This window comes from Cricetulus griseus, chromosome 6 (genome assembly GCF_003668045.3).
Source record: "Cricetulus griseus strain 17A/GY chromosome 6, alternate assembly CriGri-PICRH-1.0, whole genome shotgun sequence".
Taxonomy (NCBI): Eukaryota; Metazoa; Chordata; class Mammalia; order Rodentia; family Cricetidae; genus Cricetulus; species Cricetulus griseus.
Genome location: NC_048599.1, coordinates 138,612,424 through 138,636,838, shown reverse-complemented (window position 1 = coordinate 138,636,838; position 24,415 = coordinate 138,612,424). Strand labels below are relative to the sequence as shown.

Below are 24,415 nucleotides of genomic sequence, written 5' to 3'. Positions count from 1 at the left end.
ATCTTGGGATTGGATTCAGCCCAGTCACAGGAAGAGAGTAGAGGAAAAGCATCACATGGAGCTCTGGGTCAGTGTCATTCAAGTGTTCTGGCTTGATAGGGATGTCACCATGACTTACCAGGCTAGAAGTAAACCGCCCCCGGATCACACGGACTAGGTCCTTGATGCCTGCAGACTCCAGCTCTGGCAGGATCTCCTCTGCAGTGGAGCAGAGAAGGTGATGAGGCTCAGAATCCCTGCCCACCAGCCAGATAAGGTCGGTCAAGTGCCACTTTTGCTTGGAATTAATGAGTGGAAAGTCACAGGGGTTTCAGAACAGGCTCTGGGGCTCCTTCCCTTCCGGCCAGGGAGAGGACAAGGAAAGGGTCCTTACTGTAGGAAGCCAGGTAGGCCAACAGCATGCAGAGGTTCTCAACCACCTCAGGGTCATCCTTGTAGAGCTGGTACATATCTTGGAGGAGGTAAAGGCCACTGCTGCCCTCTTCCATTACCACCACTTGGAAGGCCACCAGTTCTGGGGGAGAGAGGCAAGGGAGTTTGGGTTTTTAGTACAATTTAGTGTAGTCCCTTTGCAGCTGCCCTTCTCAGCTCCCTGTGCCCAGTGTCCCTGGGAAGGAGCACTATAGTTGTAGGGTTGCTGGGAGAGCTCTCTTTGGCCAGGAATCCCAATCTTTTGTGAAGGAAGCTCTTGAAGTCAGGGTTGTCCCCTGCTCTGTGTAAACTGTTGGAAGAGATGATTGTACCATTTTATCTGGTCCTGCACCTGTAGAGTACAGCTTATCTTTGCACCTGTTGGCAGTAAGCCCCATACCCAAGAGAAATACAGCGCTTGGGTTCCTCTTCCCCTTAGAAAAACTGAAGCTGTGGTGTAGCACTGTGGAGAAGGGTCTCCTGTGTAGGTGGCCCTCCCACCCTGCAGCAGTTAACAGGGTTCAGGGGTGCTGAACCCTCCCCACAGGGTGCTTTGTATAAGGGTGTCAGGGATAAGTCAGGGGAGCTAAGATCCCCAACTGCTTCCAGGAGGACCCACCAGCTTGAGTAGCCCAGTAGAATGGCATGAGTAGAACCCAGGAGTGAAACCAAGAAGACAGCTCCTGGAGCATGGGAGAGGGATCATTACAGACTAAGGATGGGAACATCCCTGCCATTCACTGCTGGTGACCATGGCTTGTTCCTGGGCCCAGGGTTCTCTACAAAGGACAATAGTACCAGTGCTTAGTGTGAGACCTGGCATAAGCCTGGACTTGGAGACAGACCTATATGTAGGAAATCCATACAGCTGTGAGACGTGTGTATTGGAGGGGAGGTGGTACCAAAACACCAAAATAGAGATGTCCCAGTGGTGTTTCCTGAAGGCTGGTTTTTCCTGTTCTAGTTTATGGTCACTTGGTGGACATCACTGGAGGTAGCTAACTTTTGGTTCCACCTCCATGGTGGCAGCCTGTCTTGTCCCAGACTTACCGGACACCTTTGCAAGGCTAGCCAGGCCACGACAAGCATTGTTCACCAGCAATACTCTGCGAGGGCACAGCTGGATGCTTCTCAGGAACAGCTCTACCACGTGCTCAAACTGACTCTCCTTTATGCAGCCTGCAGAACACAAGCCTTGTTGCCTTATGTGTCCAGGCTCACCCTCCCTGTTACCAAGACCTCAGGCTGCTCACCCAACAAGGACAGCAGCCAGAGCACAGCACAGCCAGCCTCAGCTATTTCCACGTCTTCAGGATACGTGGTTAGCACCCAGGTGACCATGGTTGAGAGCGTCTTCAAGGGCTCTTTGTCCACATCGGTAGCTAGAACCAGGACAAAGATGGGAGACACCAGGCCAGGTATGAACAGAAGTACCTGCTGTATATGTGCCCCTTCATACTGCTCCCTCCCACCAAGAACAACAGAGGAGAATCAAGGGAACAGATGTCTTCAGAAATGGGAACTGGCTTTCCAGTGCCAGAGTCTGCAGTAGTCATCAGTAGAGGTGAGAACTTTCTGCACTTGTGTTAACAGGATCTCTGCAGTTTTCTGGGGTTGCCATGTCTTGGAGCCCTCTTTCCTAGGGCAAGACAGTATCTAGAAGAGGGGGAAGGACAGGCCTCGAAACCCCATCCTAAACCAAAAACCAGGACAGAGCATCAAGTCTGGCTGACCTCTAAAGCCAGGGACTGCCTACTCACTCATTGGACAAGACATCCTGAAGGCCTTCCTTTCTTACTTACCTCTCTTGTGTCTCCCTGTGCCATGTGCTAGCTTCACAGGGGCTGGGGTTGCCCTCCTGTGCTTAAGGGATAGAGCAACAGTTCTCAACCTGTGGGTTGCAACAGACTGAGAACTGCTGATACAAAGGCTCTAGCACAGTGGTTATCAACCTTCCTAATGCTGTGACCTTTTGATACAGTTCTTTGTGTTGTGGTTACTCCCAACCATAAAATTATTTGTGTTGCTATTTCACAGCTAATTTTGCTACTATTAACAAATCATAATGTAATATCTGTTTTCTGATGGCCACCTCGGTGAAAGGATTGCTGGACCCCCAAAGGGGTTGCGACTCACAGGTTGAGAGCCACTGCTTTAGCAGGTCTCATGCAGTGGGGCTTGTGGAGGGAGGGCCTCACCATCTATCAGGAGGGACCAGAGCAGGCTCAGGATAGCGAGGCAGATGTTCCTGTTCTCCTGGAAGTTTTCTAGGTGCTCTTGGATAAGCTTGAACAACCCCCGTTCCTCCAGCTCTTCAGTGAGCATCCCTGTGGACAGCCACAAGCATTTGAAAGAAGGGTACCCAAGAAGCCTTCCCCAGCATTGCCTTTTCCCAGTGGGCTAATGCAACACCTAGTCTGTCTGACTGGTCTATTTTATGCCTACCTTTAATACCTCTCTCACCCAAGTGGGCTTAGTGTGTGTGAGAGGTCAAAGATCTGAAGTGACCCAGTGCTTAGCCTTGACCTGACAGTGGCCATCTGATTCTTGACCATTGTCCTCAGCTTCCAAGTAGTGCCCATGGCTGCCATTGAGAGCAGACAATAGTATGTCTGTCCATCTTAGGAATGAGCCCCTCTCCTGCCAAGGCCTCTGTTCTGTCCCTGAATTTTTAGAGCAGAAAGGAAGGGCAGAAGGCCAGCACACACTCACCTTGGCTGGAGATGATGGTGAGCAGGTTGTAGACTGTGGTGATGAGCCTCTCAGAGCCAGGGTGGCTCCTCAAGGCATTCATCAGGAAGGAGATGATAGAATCAACCCTTGGGATCTCAGCTTCTGAGTCTTGTGCCAGTGCTGTTTGGGCCAGAGAAAGAACATGGGTTAACCCTACAGTTGGGGCTCTAAGGTAGACAAGTTTCCTCCCTCCTTAGCGGGGACAGCATTACTTTTTCAAATTAAAAAAACAGATCTGCCTATTCTCTAGTCACTGGGCAAGTCTTTGTAAATATGGGGGCCATGCTTACCAACAAGCTTATAACATTTTGTTCCAGTTCAGGATCTTGCTGGTCCTTCCCAATAATTGGGCATGAACATTTAGTATAAAGTATTTATGGACTCTTGCCTAGTGGTAGAGTGCTTATCTAGTATGCAAGAGGGCCTGGATTTGATTATCCCCCACCCCTGAGAAAAGATACAATCTGTGTGGTGGTTAGGCCCTCGGTATTAAGACTAAAAAAGTAAAGAGTAACTAGATGCTCTAGGCTTAAAGATGTAGCTGATTTTCTTCCTGTTCCTGAGAGCTGGGGGAGCTCAGCGACAGAGGCATCTACTAAGGACTTGAGTGCACTGCTGTCCCCTCCCAGCAGTCACACCCTCCAAACCTCTCTTGGACAGGAAAGCCCACTAGACCATCCTGTCCAGCTCTTATAACATAGCTGGTGAATAGTTGAGAGAGACAAGCTTATCCAGGGTCCCAGCTGACTGGGTCAGGCCCTATGTAGATCTGGTATATGCAGACATTAATTATGCCCTCTATCACTCTGTGATGGAGTCACATAGGCACAGAAGGGTACAACAGATTGGAAAGGCAGATGCCAGGGATGGGTGGGAAGTTGGAGGAGCTGGTGAGGCAGAGGACCCAGGAGGGTAGGGCTTCTCCACCCATTCTGGTGCCTACCATGGCCCAGAACACGCAGCAGCAGGTTGCAGGTATTGAGCAGAATGTCCAGGATCCTCTCATGCTGCTTCATGATGGCAAGCACCTCCTCCAGCAGCTCTGTGGGCCATGGCAGGCCTGTAGAGTGCATAGCACAAGTGAAGCACAGGAGCAGCTGAGCTGTGACCCAGACCTGATGCCCGGATGCTGCTGGGAGCCCACTAGTGAATACAGAGGATCCAGGTGGGTAGATACAAGGGCAGAGAAGGATGATCAGCCTATGTGTTCACAGAGTTCATGAAGCACACCACTGCCAAGGGTCACATTCTATGTTGTCCAGGCTAACTTGGTGTTCCTGGGCTCCAGTGGTTCTCCTGCCTCAGCCTCCTGAATAAAAGACCACAGGCACAACGACTCCATGCCCAGCTCTGCCAAGGCATATACTTGGAGCAGCTTCATGAAGCAGGTCTTTCTTCTCTGCCCTTACTTTCAGATAACAAAGCTGAGAGTCAGTGATGAGTATTCAGCATTAAATGACTATGTAAACCCAGCAGTCTGACACCGGGGCCTGTGGCTCTGACTGTCTTTAGACTTGACTTGTGATAGGGACGTCAGATTCAGGAACACTGGTGCCCAGGAAACAGCTACAGGCAGTCCTCTCTGATGAGGCTGAGGAAGAGGCAGCTCCAAGGTGGTTGGTGAGGCCCACTGTTGGGCAAGATCTACCTTGTCCCGGGCTTTATCTTGGTCATGGTTTAGTTGTAAAAGGGACTTTGGGAGAGTAATGGCCAATATGAGGGGTCTATTAACTCATTAGGAGTCACACCTCAGCCTCCATGTGACCTCCACTGTCCTAACCAACAGAATAGATCTTTATTGTCCTTTGGATGTATTTTGTGAATGGACAGGTAGAGAGGTAGGTAGATGGAGGAATGGATAAGATGGGTGGATAAACAGATGGAAGATTGTGAAAAGAAAAGGATAGAAGAAGGGAGGGAGTGATGAACTAGCTGGAGGGAAGGGTTATGGATAGCATACAAGTATGATATTTGAGCAGGAGAGACAGCAGAGCATGTCTGCAGACATTTAAACTCCCAAGAAGCTTAATACCCATCAGAGGTAATGCTGGGAAAGAGCTGTTCTCAAGCACTCCGGTAGGAAGGCAAGTTGGCATGCTTAGGGAGGATGGAATGAAGCACTTAACTCTGATACCAGGGGTACATCTGACAAGCACCCATGGCCACATGTCAAGTGGCCAGTATGGCAGATGATCAATCGTAGTGCTATTCATAAAAGTGGAAAATAAGCAACTCAGATACCCATTATAGTATAGAGAGATGGTGGGACAGATGGATGAGTCTCTTCAACCAGGTGTGATGGTGCACACTTAGAATTGTAGGAACTCTAGAGGCAGAGGCAGAAGGATCACAAGTTCAAGGGCTTTTTGAACTATACAGTGAGTTCGAGATCAGCATGGGCAACTTACTAAGACCCTTTCTTAACTTTAAAAACAACAACAATAAAAACCCCAAAGAGCTGGGGAGGTAGTTCAGCAATGAAGCAGTTAACTAGAATTATATAAGTCTCAGTCTCTGGTACCACTACAACCCCCTAAAAGTGGTTCATCTTTTTTTAAAAAAAATAAAATAAGGCCTTGTCTCCCTATAGATCAAGCTGTCCAGGTATCAGTCCTCTTGCTTCAGCCTCCCTAATGCTAGATGGATTTCCTGTTGACCTGTTGAAATCATTCAGTGAAGCCAGCCTCTCTTCTACTGTCCTCTGCTAGTAATCATGGGATCAGGAAGAATTCTAGTTAGCAGCACTGCCCAAAGAGCCTGTAATGAAAGGCTGTCAGTTCCCATCTCCCTCTACACTGCTCCATTTTCACCTCCCAGTCTTTCCCAGGAGCTTCTGGGAAAGGGGCAGGACCTTTACCTAGCTCTTCCTCTGTCATTTTCAGAAGCTTGTTAAGGGCCCTGAGCTGGACCTCTGGTCGGTTGGAGAAGGTCTGCATGACATCTGCAAGAACAAGAGGATATAAGAAATCCTACTGAGGGCCAAGCCATGGGGGTGCTGCCCCTAGCCTTGCGTCAGCCAGGCTATGAGGCAGCACTCCTATCCTCACTTTTCAGAGAAGGTTTGCTCAGACCCGGGGACTTAACCAAAAAATCAAATCCAAGTCTGTGGGATCCTATCTCTGAGCCATAGTGCCAGCTGTCATGCATTCTGGCACATAGGAAGCACACAGCCTAAGACAGGAAGACACTGGGTATCTAGGGCATGAAGCCAGAGGGCATAGGACTCTGGAGAATATGGGTAGTGACAGGTCTTAACTATACAGGGGATATGTCCAGTGAGTGGGGTGGGAGTGGGGCACAGAGACACCAAACCTCTAAAACTAATGGCAAGGCCACAGTAGCTCCCACTGTGTCTCTACTGTCCTGTGTCCCCACTGTCACCTAGGATGTTGGCCATGTTTCCTTCTAGTAGCACGTCAGTGATGAAAATGGGAACTGCCTGCCGGTGCATGTTCAGAGCAACGCAGGAGTTTCTGAAGGAGGTGCTCATGAAGGTGATTCGGATCACATCCCTGGCAGAGGGGCAGAGAGTACAGGTGGCTTTCCATAGTGGCAGATACTGAACACCAGCCTTCCTGGTGGGTAGGGGCTCTCTGAGTTCCATGTGTATCTAGTAAACATCTTTGTAGTTCCACTTCTAGGGACCTACTCTACTCTGTGAAGTCACAGGACTTCCTCTGTGGAAGGGCCCCTAAGGATAGTCTTGGGTTCAGCACTTTTGCCTTCATGCCCCCTTCTTCCTTAAAAACAAGAACATTGGGCAGTGGTGGTGCATTCCTTCAATCCCAGTACTTTGGAGACAGAGGCAGGTGAATCCCTTGAGTTTGAGGTCGGCCTGGTCTACAAAGCGAGTTCCAGAACAACTAGGGCTGTTGCACAGAGAAACTCTGTCTCTAAAAACCAAAAACCAGGCTGGAGAAATGGCTCAGAGGCTAAGAGCATTGGCTGCTCTTCCAGAGGTCCTGAGTTCAATTCCCAGCAACCACATGGTGGCTCACAACCATCTGTAATGAGATCTGATGCCTTCTAGCCTGTAGGCAAACATGTAGGCAGATCACTGTATACATAATAAATAAATAAAAATATTTTTTAAAAAACATGAACAGTTTTTCTGATTGACATTGTTAGAATAGAAACTTTTTCCTGGGCTTCTGAAAGTGTTATGTGTCCTTGAAGTTGTTCTGTACCCAGTGGGAAAGTAGAGCTGCTTGCATCTCTTTTTCAGAGACAAAATTCCAGCAGTCAAGAAGCTGAGGCAGGAGGATAACTGGATTCACAGCCAGCCTGGGCCACAGAGCGAGACCCAACCTAAAAACAAGAAAAACCAAGTATATATTCAAGATTAGTGATTGCCAGGTGGTTGAGGAATGCGTGTGGACAGACAAAAACAGCTCTGTGTGGGAAGATGGGAAGATGCTCAAAGGTACACTGATAGGCTAAAAGAAGACCAGCCTTGAGCTCACCTGATGACTAGTCGTTCTGAGGGTTTTATCTGCAGCATGAAGGGCATAAGCAAACAGAAGACCTCTGAACAAGGGATCTGCTTCTCCTCCATGGTCTTCAGGATGGGCTTCAGGCTGCCTGGGTGATGGCGGATGGCTTTCCGAAGGTACATGGCTTCTGTGTCCTTTGAGGAAAGAGGGCTTCTGACCTGGGCTATTCTTAGCCAGGAAGATGACTGCTGCTATCAGTGCTCCCTCACCAGGCTGAGCAAGAGCTGATTTAGGGGCCTGAGTAAAGTGAGCGCACTGTAGAGAAGGTCAGGGTGGCATGGTAAGTAGGATGAGAACAGGTGACTTCTCCATAGGAAGCTCACGTTCAAGAAGGAGCAAGTGGCCATGTCTAAGATGATGCAGCCCAAGGACCAGATGTCAGATTTGCAGGTGAAAGAGAATTTGAGAGCTTCAGGAGCCATCCAGGACTTCTGGCAGGGGTCTGTGGGCAGGATCAAGGTAGGAGAACCACTGAGTCCTATGTTCCCTGGGGTCAGGGAACAGAGCAGATCAAACCCGTCCAAGCACTACCACTCCCAATCTTCTTCCCTCTACCTCCCAGTGCTGAGACTTCAGGCTTGCTCCACCACACTCAGCTACGCTGTCCCCACTTTAGTATTCCTTAGCAAGGGCTTAAGTCAGGAACCCTTCAGTTACCCTCCTTGGGTGAGATGAGAATTGCAAGCTGTAGGCAGTGAGGCCTCTGTTCTAAGAGACCTTAACCTTACCAGAGAGGCTTGTCCATTTGGGCCCGTGTCTGCCAGGCTGGCTCTAGTGTCTACCTATCTATGGCAGCAGGCAAGAGATGGGAGAGACATGTTCCAGAAAAGCTAAAGTGTGGGTCTCTTTGAAAAGCTTATCCCCTCTAAATGTCAGGACCTCAGGGCAAAGTTCTGGCTGCCCTGACATAAACCTAAACCCTGCAGTAAGAAGTAGAAGTATAGGGACCTTGTCCTGTTCTATCAGTGTGTTGGACCCAGGTAGTCACTTCATTTCCAAACCTCTGTTTCCCAGCCAAACAGCAAAGGGCTAGACTCCAAAGACACACATCATTGACACCTTCAAACAGCCCTTTCATGTGCCCACCTAATCACCAGCTCACCCATCCATCCGTCTTCCCATTCGTCTCCGTACCCACCCATGCTGTGTGCCAAGGACAACCACTGCCACCACAGGATTCTGAATTTTCTTCCAAGGTTGCTCTGTCTGTCTGGGACAGCTGTTACAGGCTTGATACTCCACCCTTTATCCTACCATCTTTTCATTCCCTGTGCTATTTCAGGCCTCTGTGTAGCATGCATTGTCAGTGCCTACACCCCAGTGGACTTCTGTACCCCCCAAATGTAGATTCTGTCCTTCTTGGGACAGAAGCTTCCCCACAAGAATTATCTTTATGGGACCACATCCATTGCTTTGTTCCCCAGGGCTCTCTTTCCCATGTTGGTGTCCATACCCACAGCAGCATGTCTATTGTGTTATGACCTAGGTAGGAGGTCTCTGAACCTTCTGAGCCAAAGAACCCAGCCCAAAGAGTAGCCACTACCCTCTTGATGTCAGGAGCCACCACCTCCCTTGCCATTCATTCCAACCCCTCCTCCCACCAGCTACCTTCTTCTGCTCGGACATTCCACTTGGCTTCATGGGTCATCAGTGCCTCGGAGCTCAAGTCCTGCAGTTTACAGTGGTTGTCACTGAAAAGAGCGATGTTGGAAGGCTTCAGGTTCCTGCAACCAAAAGCAGAGATCCCTGGTTCCATGCAGCTGCCTGGGTAGGACTAGCACATGCCTGAGTCTTAAGCATGCTCTCCAACCCAGTCAGTTCCAGCCTTTTTCACTCTTCAAGAAAATGCCCTGCTTAGCCCACTTGTTAAATAACTGTTTCTTAAAACATGACTTCTAACATGAGGGATGGGGATGGTTGAGTTGGGAGAGACAAAGAGGGAGAGATATCTTGATAGAGGGGGCCCTTATGTTATTAGGGAGAAACCTGATGCCAAGGAAACTCCCAGGAATCCACAAAGATGACCCCAGCTAAGACTCCTAGCAGTAATGGAGAGGGTGCCTAACTGGCCTTATCCTGTAATCAGATTGGTGACTACCCTAATTGTCATCAGAGAACCTCCATCCAGTAACTGATGAAAGCAGATGCAGAGATCCACAGCCAAGCACTGGGCCAAGCTCTGGGAGTCCAGTCAAAGAGGAGGAGGAGGGACATGAGCAGGGGGGGGTGGGGGGGTGTCAAGATCATTATGGGGAAACCCAACTAGACAGCTGACCAGAGCTTGTGGGAGCTCACGGATTCTAGGCAGATAGCTAGGGAGCCTGTATAGGACCTATTTAGGCCCTCTGCATGTGGGTAATAGTTATTTAGCTTGGTCTGTTTGTTTGTGGGGCCCCTAGCAGTGGGACCAGAATCTGTCCCTGGTGCATGCTTTTTGCTCAACCTTGATGCAGGGAGGAGCAGCTTGGTCCTGCTTCAACTTGGTATGCCAGGCTTTGTTGACTCCCTAAGGGAGGCCTTACCCTTTCTGAGGGATGAATGGGAGGGGGATGTAGAAAGGAAGTGGGGGAAGAGAACAGGAGAGGAGGAGGGAGGGGAGACTATGGTTGGCACGTTAAATAAAACAAAAAAACAACCATGACTTCTCAGTTTGTGTACATTAGGGGAAGACCCCCCCTCCACTGTAAGTATAAACACCCAAACACCTAGGTCACTCATTAGAGAAGGTATCCATTATTCTGTACATGTGGTAACATTAACATGGGCACCCATTCTCTTTGCACATATGGCCCATATCTGTGGGTCATGGGCCTGAAGCTGGGTTCAGGGGCCAAAGGCTAGGCCCAGATTGCAGCAACTCATACTGACCTGTCCAGAGGCTGTGGCACTGCACGCAGCCTCACCTCTCTTCCTTGGCATCTTATCTCTATTTCCTTGCCCTTTAGAACCACCCCGCCCAGCCCCCACATTCCCACAGCCCTGTGCCTTTGGGGTGAGTCAGGTGCTCAGAGGCTTTATGGGGAGGTGTCCTGTTCTCTCAGTTAAGAGGAAGGTGAGTTCACAGAAGATGCCCCACCTGCCCAGATCTGGTCCCCGGGCCTTAGCATCTGGACCTGGGTGTTTTGGCCAGTCTCTAGAAGAGGCCCCATCACCTGTGAATGATGTTCTGCTGGTGTAGGTACTCGATGGCATCCATCACCTGGCTCATCATGGTATGTATCCACTGAGGAACAAGTATGGGTTGTGGCATTGGAAGGGCCCTGGGAACTCCCTAAGGAGGTCTCTGCAGAGCTGTGTATGATCATACAAGCAATCAGTGAGACAGTGACATGCTGGGTGCCCTGGGGTCCCCCAGTGACCACTCTGTGGGCCATACTGCTCATGGGAGGTTACAGATGCTGAAGCCTGCAGTGCCTGTCCAAGCTTATGCTTTCTGCTGTCAGAGTGAAAAGAGCCTGTGAACACCATGGGAATAACAAAATACACCTAGTGCTCAGGTCTACCATTTTCAAACAGTGAAGCCCACATCTGAGGTTCCAGAGACTGGCTGGGTAGCAGGAAGCCCACATCCTCCCACTGTGGTCCCTATCCTGATAAAGGAACTCACTTAATGGTTCTGTGAATATCTCTGTCTTCCCAGATTTCTACCAGTGACAGAGGTGCAAGCCCATTCCAGAGCTTGCCCCTGAGGTGCAGGCAATGAAATGAGCTACATGCCCCCTCTGAGCTTCTCAGAGAGGTGGTGTCTGGCCTGTGGGAGCACAGAAATTCTCAGGGGAAAGTATGCTCAGATCATCTTGGGAGGGCACTAGGCCCAAAGGCAAAAGAGAAAGTTTTTTATTTTAAATATTTTATTTATTATGTATACAACATTCTGCTTCCATGTATATCTGCACACTAGAAGAGGGCACCAGATCTCTTAATGGATGGTTGTGAGCCACCATGTGGCTGCTGGGAATTGAACTCAGGACCTCTGGAAGAGCAGTCAGTGCTCTCAACCTCTGAGCCATCTCTCCAGCCCCCCAAAAGAGAATGTTTATAAGCTTCTAGAAGAAAACTGAGAGCCTGTGTCCTGGGGTAGGGAAGGCTGCCTAAGACAGGACCAAAGGCCCTGACTACAGAGAGGACATCCATCAACTGGCCTCCACTACACCAAGAATTGCCTACCACAAGGTGGTATCAAACAAATGAACTGATTGCCGGACGTTGGTGGCACACGCCTTTAATCCCAGCACTCAGGAGGCAGTTAGGCGGATCTCTGTGAGTTCGAGGCCAGCCTGGTCTCCAGAGCAAGTGCCAGGATAGGCTCCAAAGCTACACAGAGAAACCCTCTCTTGAAAAAAAAAAAATGAACTGGCAACAAGCCTCAGACTAGGTAGAGATATATGAACACTGATGTGTACCATATGTAAAGAATGTCTACAAATCAACAAGAAAAAAACCAATTTGAATGGGCAGAAGATTTAAACAGGCACAGAAGAACTCTGAATGGCCCAAATGTTGCTGGATGTAGTGATGGAGGCCTATAATCCCAGCACTGAGGAGGTGGAGGCAGGAGTATCAGTTCAAGGACATCCTTAACTATGGAGTTCATGGTAACCTCAAAAAACAAAACAAATAAAAAATCACAACAAGAACACATCTAAAATGTGCTTGCCATGTCTACTGATAGGGAGGTGCAAATTGAAATCATAACAAAGTATCACTACCTCTTGCACTCTTGACAGGGAAAAAGAGGCCCAGTGGTAACTGGCCAGAGGGCCATATGGAAGGGGAACCTTCCTTGTTTCTTGAGAAAGTAAACCCTGATCAACCAGCTTCTTCTAAAATGCCTACTGAAGCCACATCCCCTGCTCTGTGACCCAGCAACCCAGTCCTAGACGATTAGGCAAGAAACACTAGCTCTTCCATAATGCTCCTGGCAGCCTTATGCTACTGGGGGGTGATCAAAGGTTCATCAGTGCAGGAGAGGTGAGGTAGACCCACTGAGCACTCCCTTGCCTTGAACAAAGAATAATCAGGGCATGGCTAGACCTCAGAGGCATGGGGCTGAGTGGACAATGTGTGTTCTGATTTGAGCCACACACAGAACTCATCTCGATGAGTGCATTACAGTGTCCGGAGGCAGAACCCCATCAGTTGCTTTTGCCCTGGAACTTTTTGAGTCCTAAGGACACCTAACCCTTAGGTCGGGGTGGTGGCTGGAGCTGCTAGGGGTGTGTGCACACTTGTAGTGCATCAAGATATACAACGGAGATATGTGCATACAGTGGTATAATGTCTCCAGACGTGTAAGTGAGACCTAAGGCCAGACTTCAGTTCTTCTGTCTCCTACTGCAGGGGTCTTCGGGGGTATGGCTTTAGGTGGCTCCAAGACCTGGTAGCCCAGAGTGTCTCTTACCTCGGAGTCAATACTCTCTCTTATCTTCCTCTTACTCTCTATGACATTCTGGAAGGTTCCTCGGGTGGCATAGTCCATCACCAGGCAGAGGAACAGAGAGGAGATCTGTCAGAACACAAAGCCCCATAACCAGCTGCCCAAAGCGTGGGCCTGGGGGCTGTGTAGGACCACTTGCTCCAGGTCATCTTCCAATGGCCATTGTATGGTGGCAATGGTAGCCCTGCCCAGTGGGGATCCCTCACTCTCTTGCCCCGATTCCTATGCCATACCACACCAGGCCTTGTTAGTTGGCCTTTCCTGAAAGTTGCAGTTGTTCCTGGCCTCTGCACACACACAGCCCTTTGTGGAACTGTCCTTAAAACTGGGAGCTGCTCTGAGGATCCCACCCTGCTCAGGGCTCAGTATGTGGCCAGCTCCATTTCCTCCAGTGAAATGTCCTCTTTGCCAGGTGTTGGTGGCGCATGCCTTTAATCCCAGCACTCGGGAGGCAGAGGCAGGCGGATCTCTGTGAGTTCGAGGCCAGCCTGGTCTCCAGAGCGAGTGCCAGGATAGGCTCCAAAGCTACACAGAGAAACCCTGTCTCGAAAAACCAAAAAAAAAGAAAAGAAAAGAAAAGAAAAGAAAAGGAAGGAAGGAAGGAAGGAAGAAAGAAAAAAAAAAGAAAGAAATGTCCTCTTTGAAAGCTTCAGGGTGCTTGGGAAACTCCTGAGGGGTTACATGTGGGTGAGCACCCTCCCTAGCCCTGAGTTGTCAGTCCAGCAGGGAAACTGATGTGAAGATGGGACACAGTGGAGGCTCCTCAGTCCCCTTTGACCCCGCTGGAAGTGTGCTTTAGGAAGGGCCTACTCATTGCCAAGACAAGAAGTTCTGTTGCCAATAAGTCACAGGTCTGGGAAGCCCCACTCAGGATCCACTAACTGAGGCACTGGGGTTTCAGACCCCATCGTGAAATGAGAATAGTGTTCCCGCCCTGCTATCCTATCTGGTAACTGTTCTGGAGCTATGGGGGTAAGGAGTCCACAGCTTTGGGACAATAGGGGGAGGGGACAGAAGGGCAGCTTCCTAGTATCAGCCCCTTCCACAGAAACCAAAACCCCACCATTAAAGCTGCAGTCTGACCTCCTGCTTTAGCTGTCTTCTACCTGAAGCACCCAGGGGGGTAACTCTTAGCTTCCTATTCTGTCAAATGGGCTGATCGGCATCCTGGTTGTTGGGGGATGAGATCGCTTGAGATCGTGCATGGGCCCCAGGCAACGCCTGCCTCCTAGAGGGCTCCGTGCTGACAGCTGCAGGCGGTAGGCGCTCCAACCCACCTCATTGTTCCACATGATGAACATCTCATGGTACAGAGAGATGTTGGGGTGCTGGAGCTTCAGCAGGGGCATAAGCTGTACAGAGAGGGAACAGAGTGTCTCAGCCGGTACTGCTCTACTACATATTCCAAGCAAGAGATGAGCCACTAGTTCTGGGTGAGGTGTGATGTGGGTGTGAGGAAAGTGTGCATGCAGCCTGCTGGGGAGAGGCCAGGAGGCTAGTGTGGGTCTCCAGAATGGGATGACCGCGCTGTGTGACCAGGACTTGTTCTTCAACCTTTCTGAGTCTCACAAGTACCTATGAGAATGGTGACGTAAGTTCAGGAATAGAGCCCTTCTCTAGCATGCACAGAGCCCTGGATTTGATACCCAGCACAACTTCCAACCACCAATAAGCTGGTGCAGACCCAGAGGGGCGCCAGGAGAGGAGACAGCAGGGCTGGAGAAGGTGCTGTGTCCAAAGTTACAGTGAGAAAAGTACTTAGGAAACAAATGTAGTCAGGCAGCAGATATGGCCTCCTGGACACTATGGCCAGAAGCTGGTGGGAAAGCACCTGGTCTGGCAGATGGGAATGGGAACGGACAACATGGCAGTGTGATGGTGGAACCTCCCACGCTGTTTCCACATGTCAATCTGTGACTAGGTCTTTCTCTGCCCCGGTGATACTGTGCATGACACAAGAGATGTGGACTGGCAACGTGCAAGGGCAGGCAGCTCTGGAAGGAAATGAAGCTGCAGGTGGCCATCGTGGAGGAGGAGACTCCTCTCACCTCAGGTGAGATTTCTAGAAAGGCCTAAAGAAACTGCTCATAGCCCCGGTCTATAAATCTGGTAACTGCTGTCACTTGTGGCTCGGTGAGGTGTGCACCAGCAAACTCAACTCATTGACTAGTTTACATTTTCTTTGTAAACATTTTCTCTGTGTGTCTCCCCAGCTTTGTACTATTCTTTTATAACTAGGGGTGGGGGAAATTTCCAGTGCTGGGGATAGAACCCAGGGCTCTGAGCAATTGAGGCACATGCCCACCACTGAACTACAGCCCCAACCCTAGAGAAAAACATCTTCAGAAACTGGGAGATGGCTCAGTGAGTAAAGGTACAAGAAGAGAACCAACTCCCAAAGCTGTCTTCTGAACTCAAGTGTGCCTCAAGTCATGCATATACACATGTACATAAACACTAAACAAATGTAAAGAAAACAAGAACAACTGTTTTCCAGACAGGGTTTCTTTGTGTAGCCTTGGTTGTCCTGGAACTCAAACTCAGGGATCAAACTCAGAAATTGGCTTGTCGATGCCTCCTGAGTGCTGAGATTAAAGGTGTGTGCCACCACCATCCAGCAAGAACATTTTTTTAAAAAAAGGTTATTGGGGGTTGGTAAGATGACTCAGCAGGTTAAAGTGCTTACTTTGAAAACTTGACAATCAAGCCAGGCATGGTGGCACATGCCTTTAGTCCCAGCACTCAGGAGGAAGCAGTGGCAGATAGAACTCTTGAGTTCAAGGCCAGCTTGGTCTACAGGGTGAGTTCCTGGACAGCCAAAGCTACATAGTGAGGTCCTGTCTCAAAAAAAAAAAAAAAAAAAAAAAAAAAAAAAAAAAAAAAAAAAGAAAAAGAAAAGAAAAAGAAAAAGAAAACATGATAGTCTGAGTTCAACCCCCAGAACCCACATAAAGGTGGAGAGAACTGATTCTACAACCTTGTCCTCTGACCACTACACATAGCTGTGCTATGCATTTTTTGTCCCCCTGCAACAATAATAATAAATAAATAAAAATTTAAAACATGGTTAGTGGTAGAGTAGCCAGATGTTAGTAGAGGGGACAGATGTCCCAAGTGATAACTAAAAAGTGGATTCCTAAGCATGGACCCTTTATGACCACTTCAGGCTTCCCTTCACCCTGTCACTCAGCAAGTGGGCACAAAACACAGTTCCTGTATTTGCTGAGTCCTGGTCCTCTCTGGGGAAACACTGATTATTACCTCCTCCAGGGCCTTATTGGCATGATGCTCATCAATACACTCCACCTGTAGGGCACAGGCAGACAAGCTCAATTAGTAAATGTGGAGTGAAGAGTGGCTTCTATTACCACTGCTGTCCGGATCACTGTCACTGTGACTATCATAGTCATCACTTTCCACCCACTCACCTCCAATACCACCATCATATATCGACCACCACCAACTCTGTCAGCACCCCCACCTCCGCTGTCACCAGCTCACCACTTCTCCCTCTGCCTTTCCCTCCACCACCACCACGTCAACTGCCACCTCCAACACTGGTATCATCATTGCCACCACCTCCATTTATAGGAAAGTTAGTCAAACAGTAACGTGTTTCACTGGGCATGCACTTAAAATCCCAGTGCTTAGGAGGCAGAGGCAGACCTCTGTGAGCTTCAGGCCTCCCTAGGCTCAAAAGAAAGAAAGAAAAAAAAAAAACAAACAAAAAAACCTAGTCCAATCCTGCCTCATAACCAAACCAAACCAAAAAATCAAACATTTACTCTAAAATAATGTAAAGAATAAATTGAACCAGTGATTCTGGGGACAGGATTTTGCTCAGTGATGTAGTGCTGTGTGCTTTTAATCCCAGCACTCTGGAGGAAGAAGCAGACAGATGGATCTCTGTGAATTTGAAATCAGCCTGGTCTACATAGTGAGTTCCAGGACACCCAGGGCTACATAGAGAGGTCCTCAAAAAAAAAAAAAAATGTATTTCTTTTACAGTAAAATCTTTTACTATTTCCTGAAGTCCTACTCTGTGGATTTTTTTTTCCCTAAGGAAGTCCTATATGCTTCCTTAGGGAGGGGAAGACCCTATAAAGGTCTCTAAAGATGTTTATCACAGTTGTTTATGCTGGGGAAATGCAAAGCAAGCTAGAGCCATGTGAGAGGACAGGCTGAGCCAACCAGAGCACCTGAAGCAAGGCTAGTTGGGAGGAGACACAACTATCAGTTTGGAGAGGAGGAAGCGGTGGTGACACATGAAACTGTCAATACATGAGATGTTATCAACCTCAGTACCATTCTTACAAACATGTAAGAGACTGGAAAGACACACAGACTCCTGCCTATAAATCCTCACCTGATTTTTATTTAGGAAAACCAGTCGGCTAGTTTTGCTTGTCATACTGTGTAGCCCAAGCTGGCCTTGAACTCCAGCTCTACTAGTCTTCCTCCCAAATTCTGGGAGTAGAGTAGTGTGCCATCATGCCCGGTGTGGCTAGATTTTTAAAAAATCTTTTAATTGCTCAGAAGACATTAATTGCTCAGAAGACAAGCAGCCACTTTGGCCACTGGTCTGTGAGACAAGGCACCTGAGCCCACAGCTAACTAGCAGTAGAGGTACATAAACACTCTAGCCCCAGCCCCCTTGGGCTAAAGCTGCCGGTAGACCTGGCAGGATATGGTTAGGCCCCAATCGACAAGGTCCCTGTCACCGCCCCAGAGGAAGATGTACACAGCAGCCATTCCTCTCTAGGGTGCTCCTGTGGGCCTTCACTCCACCCCCTCTTTGCTAGTTATATGCCCTTTGCTCAGTCTCTGTGATTCTGCAACACCCCCCCCCCCCCCGGTAATCAGTAGTACTGTGCTACCACTTATCAAATTCAAATCCTCTCAGAAACTGCAACCCTGGTAAGAATGGAACCCTGAGTTTCACTATCTCTGGCTATGGAATGGGGGTAGTTGTTGTGGGCTGGCAGGGTTGATGGACCCGGTGAGATGAGAGCAGCATACAACCATTGTGGTTAGTGGAGTAAAACTTAGTATTTCTCCTCACCGAAGTGTTGGGGGTGGGGGGAGACAAAGAGAGAACTCCAGGAAGCTTCATGGTACAGCCTGCCCCAACCAGGCCTGTCTGGGGTCCTGCTGGGAGTCTGGGAAAGCTAACATGGGATGGTGAGCCCGGAACTGGGAGGGCTCACAGGACTCTGTTCCTTACCTGTTTTATCACGCACTTGGGGGCAGTTTTTGTTTCCTTCACCACCAGGTTCATTCCTAAGGCCCCAGGACTGAGCACTTGCAGAATCTACCCTCGAGGAAGAGAGAGACTTTGAGGAAGTGCTCACTGCTCTGTATTTCCCACATGTGTTGACTGCACATTGGGCCCCACAAAGCAAGCATCTTTTCTCAAGTTGGCTGTGGAGGAAATGGCCTCAGGTAACTGAAAAGCCCCCTATGGTGGAGCCAATATGATCTCCTTCAAAACCCATTCTGGAGTGCTTATTTTACAGCCTCATGACCCTTCTCCAGACTTCAGGGGCAGCCTGACAGTAACAGCAAGCTGCCCTGAGACAAGGGGCTTAGTGGTTGTAAACCACAGTGACATCACCTTCCAGCATCCTTCTCCAAAGAGAGCATCCCAACAAGGCTGTGTAATTGGTGAAAGTGGTGCTGTCATAGCCTCCTTCAGGGCTCAGCACTGCAGGAAGTACTGCACAGCCACCCTCTGAGACCTGCACTGGTGCTAGCTACCTACAATCTACATGAGAGACACTGAAGCCTAGGGAGCAAGGTCCTTGTCTAAGTATAGCACTCTGGGGTCTGAGCCAGAGTTTGTGATGGAAACCACACCCTCAGAGCTGGCCTGAGGTTGACTGAGATCTCTTAGTGCTGAGGCAGTTATCAGGGTGGGGGAAGGGGACAAGATACCTAAAGTCAGTACAGGAAGGATAGAGAGAATCCTGGACCAGCTCAGGAATGAGTCTATTCAGCCTTGCTGGTGGGCAGTGGATCAGACCACAACATCAAAACTAGATTATTATTGTTATATTATTATTATTATTATTATTATTATTATTTCTTTACTTTAAAATTGTCTGGCCACTGAAAGTGCATTGGCTAATGCACTTAGAGAACCCTGCAAAAGTGAGGAAAATCTAACCCACGAAAGTGAAGCTTTTATTAGGTAGCTGAGTCTAACATTTTTTGGGGTGTGTGTGTTTCGAGACAGGGTTTCTCTGGATTGTTTTGGAGCCTGTCCTGGAACTTGATTGGCAGAGCAGGCTGGCCTCAAACTCACAGAGATCCGCCTGTCTCTGCCTCCTAAGTGCTGGGATTAAAGGCGTGCACCATCAATGCCAGATGCTGAGTCTAACATTTAATAAGGCTGTCATGTCAGAAAAAAAAAAAAGCAGTTAAAAAAAAAAAAAAAACCAAAAACACCCATTCGTCCCAATAAGATTACCAGCACCCCAGGAAGTAGCCTAAAAAACGACTCCCACAGAGCACATCGACCCCAGATGCTGTCTGGGAGGCCAGTACAAGACTGATCCAGACCCCTGAACATGGATGTCAATAAGGAGGCCTCTGCACTCCAGGGAGCCTCTGGAAGTGGATTAGTATTTTTCCCTGGTGCAAGAAGGGACTTTGAGAGCCCATCCCACGTGAAGGGTTACACTCTGGCCCTGGACACATGGGGAAGGTCCCAGGCCCAGCACAGGAAGATTTGGTGGACTTTGCAGAGCCCCTGTTGAGGGCCCTACCCTGCCTGGGGAGTGGTGGGTGGATGGGGTGGGAGGTAGGCTGGGAGTGGGGGAGGAGGGATGGGGGTGAGGGGAGGGAGAAGGAGAAGGGACTTACATGTGAAACAAGCTTGTTCCCTAACTGGAACTAATAAAAACAAACAAACAAAAAAACAAACAACAACAACAAAAAAACAACTCCCACATTCCCCCAAAATGGATTATGGATGTTTGTTTAGCACGATGATTACGAGTTGATATGGATAATGGTTAAAAAAAAAAAAAAAGCTAAAGGAAGGGAAAAAAACCACCACCACCAACAACAAAAAACACCCATTCAGGTTTTTTGTTCCCAGTGTTCCGCCCCTAGACCCAGCATACAGACACACGAGGGAAGGGCACTCGCACCATTCTCCAAGCAGATGTGAGATTGGGGGGATGTCACATTGGGGGTTAGTCATCATTTTAGAGAGGGAAATTGAGGCCCTGGGAGGCAAAGGGCTTGAAGAATGGCACATGCGGGATTATGGGGTCATACTGCGATGGAGGCTGGCCCTGATTTTGTGGCCTTCGGACTTGACCCCGCTGCCCACGAACCCTGGGCAGCACCTGATACTTTTCCATGGTATCTCGAGGAGACACTCTGCCTCACTGTCCCTCTGCTGGGTACAGGGAAGACAGTCCCTCGAGCCAGGCCGGTAGTCGGACCCTCAAATGAGCATTCTCAGTAGTGACTACCTGTGCGCCGACCCAACCCCCACAGCCCCACTATCTAACTTCGACGACCCGGGGCGTGTCTGCCTAGCCCTTTGGAACACGCAAGGTTCCTTAAAGAAACCGCAGAGAATAGGATGTCACGGGCAGGACCGGTGGAGGGCGGGGCATGTACTGTGATGACAACGGTAGGAGGGGCTTCAATCTCCAGGGGCGGGAGCGTGGGTGGCAGGAAGTTTAGCGCGGTGGGTGGGGCCTGCTGTACGGTGAGGATGTAAGGTGGGCAGGGCTTTGGATTCTAGAGGAGACAGGGCTGGGGGTGACCCGCAAAAGCTAGAAGGGGCGGGACGGGCGTGTAGGGGGCGGGGCATTCTCGTGAAGGGCGGAGCGTCGGCGGGCGGCCCCTGGAGCGTGGCGGGCGGGGTCTGGAGCGTGAGGGCGCGCGGCAGGCGGGGCGGGGCGCGGCGGCGGCGCGGCCCCTTTAAGGCTTGGCCTACGTGGCAGCCGCTAGAGCCGCCGCGGCACAGCAAGGCCGGCCGCCGGGCACTTCCTGTGGAGGCCGCAGCAGGTGCGAGCGCCGAGGACCAGCCAGCTGAGCCCGCCGCCGCCGCCGCCATGGGCCAGAACGACCTGATGGGCACGGCCGAGGACTTCGCCGACCAGGTGCGGCCCGCCCCACAGCCCTCTGGCCCTCACGGCCCGATGGACGCTCGCCCTCGCCGTCCTGCCTGCCTCCACGGAGAGATCCGCGGGCGTCTGGGTGGGGGTCGGCCAGGAAGGCTCCCAGGGCCCGCGTGCTGCGCTCTCCCCTCTGCCCTCTGCCCTCTGAACCGCGGGAGCCCCTTGGGGACTTCTGGGGATGGGGATACCCTGTGTGCGCCCCGCTGCCCTCCGTCCGGGACCGTGCTGCCCCTCCCTCTTCGCGGACTCTGGTTGCCCGGCCAGGGTCCACGACGCCGGAGGAGAGCAGCCTGTCCCTCGGCTTTCCTTCTCTCGAGTACAGGTGGCGAGTGAACCACAGGGAAGGCCTGGGACGAGCCTGGGCCCGAGCGACTTGCCGGGCAGGATTAGAACCTGAAAGAGGAGCAGGTGGCACCCACTTTTAAAAATTTAGTTCGACAAGAATGGGGTGGGAGTTGTGTAGGTGTGAGCCTTTGACTTCTGAAATTGCTCCGTTATGTCTGCGAAGTGTAATAATGGAGCCTAAACTAGCACTATAGGCTCAGTGGTGCCGGGCCCTCCCGCCAGCCTGTGCTGGTTCACTTAGTGTGTTCGTGGCTGTTGGTGATACGAGGAAGCATTTTGTGGCCTAGACTACTGGAAGGCTTGAGTGTGTGTTTGTGCTTCTTCAAATGAGCTGTGTGTCAAATAAGCTTCTCTACCCCTCTTTTTGAGGGGAGTCATCTCTCATGTTCTTACTGGGTTCTGCAGAACTACGCTTCTGTGAGCTGTTTTTTTTTTTTTTTTTTTAGTCATTTTCACCCCCTTTGAAAAGGTTTTTTTTTTTTTTTTTAAGATCATGATTTTGCATTAAAGACATAACCGTAAGATTGTATTCATCACAGAGACACAAAAGTTCTCAAGGACCAAGGTCTTCCTAATGTGATCGTTTCATTGACATAATTGTCAGTGACCCAGTTTTATCTCCCCGAGTAGCAGCTCCCTAAGAAGATGGCTCTATAGTTAGGGGAAGTTTGTGAGCTGCTCACCTCACAATCTTCAGCTGGAAAACCCTCCATTTTGCAAGTGGATTTCACAACCTGACCCAGATAAAATATCTCCAAGCAGCTGCCAACTATCGAGTGATAGATTTCAACTAGAGGAAAAGTTCATCTGTTATGAAGCCCTCTATGCATTTTGTTTTGATTTAAGCAAAAGAAGCCAAATTTTGGGACTGGTCATGCTTTTGTGGGGAACACAGTGTCCACCTCCACCAAGTGTTTGGTTTAGACTCTTGGCACCACCCAGGAAGAAACTGTGGGTCTCCTACTGTAAGCCTGGTGTCCAGGGCAGCTTGCATCCCAGGCCTGGAGTTACATTTCAGCTACTCATCAATGTGAAGATGGCAGTGCTGCAGACAGCCTGTTGCTTAAAACTGGAATTCCCACTGAAGGTTCCTGCTGGCAGGGATTAGCCTCAAAGTCCACATGGAAGATAACAGAGGATACCACCATAGGAGCGTATGTGAGGCTCCTGGGAGATGTGACTCCTGCTTTTCTGAACCAGTGTCAGGACCTGTGTCACCAGTGAGCAGGCAATAGGGAGTCAGCCTTCCTATGGACTCAGTGTGACCAGTCCTGGGAGCTTTTGTGTTGAATATTCATCTGTAATATTGAGGATGGTGCTGATAGTCCAGCTTTCTAAATGAAAAGATCTGATGGTTAGGAATCGGCTGTTACCTCTAAGGTTGTCAGATAGTGTCACACATCCATGTTGTCTAGCCTTGAGAAAACAAAAGTAGAATTGACTTTGCAAAAACAGATTTGCCCAGAAAATCAGGCTTCTCATCTGAGACCTGGAAAAGTGTTTGACAGTGATGACAACACTGAGCCATTAACTGGGCATCCCTACCTTCCTGGGAGGCTGGCCATCAAGGCTCCATCTTCCCAGGCTACAGAGGTTGGTCATGATCTGCACAGTCGTGGACTTGTTACCCAGAGGTCACCATTCCCCCCCTGTGTTGGCAGAACTCAACCTTTCCTTTTAGTGTGGTGGAGGCTGATCCCTTGGGATGTGCACTGTTGGGGCCCTGCTGGCAGGCTCCTGTGAGCTACATACATCTCTGCCCTGGCATCAGCCTCCTTGCACTTGGTGGCCAGGGAAGGTATCCTCTTGCTCCCAGAGAGCCAGACCCTGAAGAAAGTGCTGAGATTCAGGAGGTAGGCCCTTAGAGGCTATCAGAAACCAGATGGGAAAGAGCTAGGAGTGACTCAAAATCAGGCTGCTGCTTGATTCAAGCTAGACAGATTGTAGTTTCCAAGTGAATTCACACCAGGAACATAGTGCATAATGGGTTCTGCCTGATGGCTGTTACCAGGGTGACAGGAAGGCTACAGGGGCCTTACCTTCCCAGTGTGGACTTTGGTGTGTTGACCTGTCTTTAAGAGTGGCGTAACTAGATCATGGAGCTGGTGTGGGCCTTTGTTGAATTAGTGCCATCATAGTGGTCCTGGTGAGGTTCCTTACACCTCATGTACTCATTGGCTTGTGATTGACACCATATGGCCTGGTAGGGCCTGGTGTGTGTGTGTGTGTCGGGGGGGGGGGGGGTGGGGGGGGTGGGGGGGGAGGAGGTTGAGCCTTTCCTTTTCCAGTGCTTTGCCTTCTTGTACCTCTGAGACCTTAAGGATTGGGGGAGCTGACTCATGGCTCTGCTTGCTGGTCTTGACTGGAGGTTGAACAGTGCCCCCTTCTGGGAAAGTAAGGTAGACATGGGAGACTGGTTCTCACTGTCTTTGGCTCTCTTTTCACTGCTCTAGTTGGTAGAAAAGGAAGGAGGTCTTGCAGCAACTATGCCCTTGGTGCATCGACCTATACATGGTGTTTGGGGGATATTTTCTGGGGTTCTAGAGTCCAGGGGAGCCACCAAACTGTTGAGCTGACCTTGCCTGCCTGTTGCTGCTCTCAGCTCCTTAGCTTGTGGGTCTTTTGAACAGGGTCCACCCAGGCAGGAACCTAACCTGATGTTTCCTTAAAGTTCTCCCAAACTGAGGGCAACAGCTGCCCTGGATCCCTTTTTGTCCTGAACATGAGGAGATTGGTGTTTCTGCTGGTAGCAGCACTCCCTGTGTGATCCTGACCTGTTTCCTGTGTCCGATCTCAGGACAGATAGGATTATGTCCTAAATCCCTCAGTCCTCTCGCATGATAACCCCTGAGGCA

The 24,415-nt window shown here is 49.9% G+C and overlaps 3 protein-coding genes across 3 annotated transcripts in view; 2 read left to right on the top strand and 1 right to left on the bottom strand.

Moving 5' to 3' along the window:
- Positions 1-2,482, top strand: part of Rexo4 (REX4 homolog, 3'-5' exonuclease) — a 14,236-nt gene extending 11,754 nt beyond the window's left edge. The window contains exon 9 of the transcript XR_004770436.1: positions 1,441-2,482. The gene's annotated coding sequence lies outside the window, so the exon portion shown is untranslated. The remainder of the gene's footprint in view (positions 1-1,440) is intronic.
- Stkld1 (serine/threonine kinase like domain containing 1) overlaps positions 1-21,151 on the bottom strand; it is a 21,502-nt gene extending 351 nt beyond the window's left edge. Inside the window, exons 1-18 of the mRNA XM_027422735.2 lie at positions 20,888-21,151; positions 20,710-20,832; positions 16,336-16,380; positions 14,352-14,426; positions 13,039-13,143; positions 10,790-10,860; positions 9,246-9,361; positions 7,961-8,079; positions 7,608-7,771; positions 6,526-6,656; positions 6,002-6,085; positions 4,088-4,204; positions 3,124-3,264; positions 2,610-2,738; positions 1,665-1,793; positions 1,462-1,590; positions 374-514; positions 119-198 (exon numbers count right to left, since the gene is read on the bottom strand). Of these exons, the coding sequence (XP_027278536.1) occupies positions 119-198; positions 374-514; positions 1,462-1,590; positions 1,665-1,793; positions 2,610-2,738; positions 3,124-3,264; positions 4,088-4,204; positions 6,002-6,085; positions 6,526-6,656; positions 7,608-7,771; positions 7,961-8,079; positions 9,246-9,361; positions 10,790-10,860; positions 13,039-13,143; positions 14,352-14,426; positions 16,336-16,380; positions 20,710-20,832; positions 20,888-21,151 (2,163 nt within the window). The remainder of the gene's footprint in view (positions 1-118; positions 199-373; positions 515-1,461; positions 1,591-1,664; positions 1,794-2,609; positions 2,739-3,123; positions 3,265-4,087; positions 4,205-6,001; positions 6,086-6,525; positions 6,657-7,607; positions 7,772-7,960; positions 8,080-9,245; positions 9,362-10,789; positions 10,861-13,038; positions 13,144-14,351; positions 14,427-16,335; positions 16,381-20,709; positions 20,833-20,887) is intronic.
- Surf4 (surfeit 4) overlaps positions 21,038-24,415 on the top strand; it is a 13,409-nt gene continuing 10,031 nt past the window's right edge. Inside the window, exon 1 of the mRNA XM_027422994.2 lies at positions 21,038-21,197. Within this exon, the coding sequence (XP_027278795.1) occupies positions 21,150-21,197 (48 nt within the window). The 5' untranslated portion in view covers positions 21,038-21,149. The remainder of the gene's footprint in view (positions 21,198-24,415) is intronic.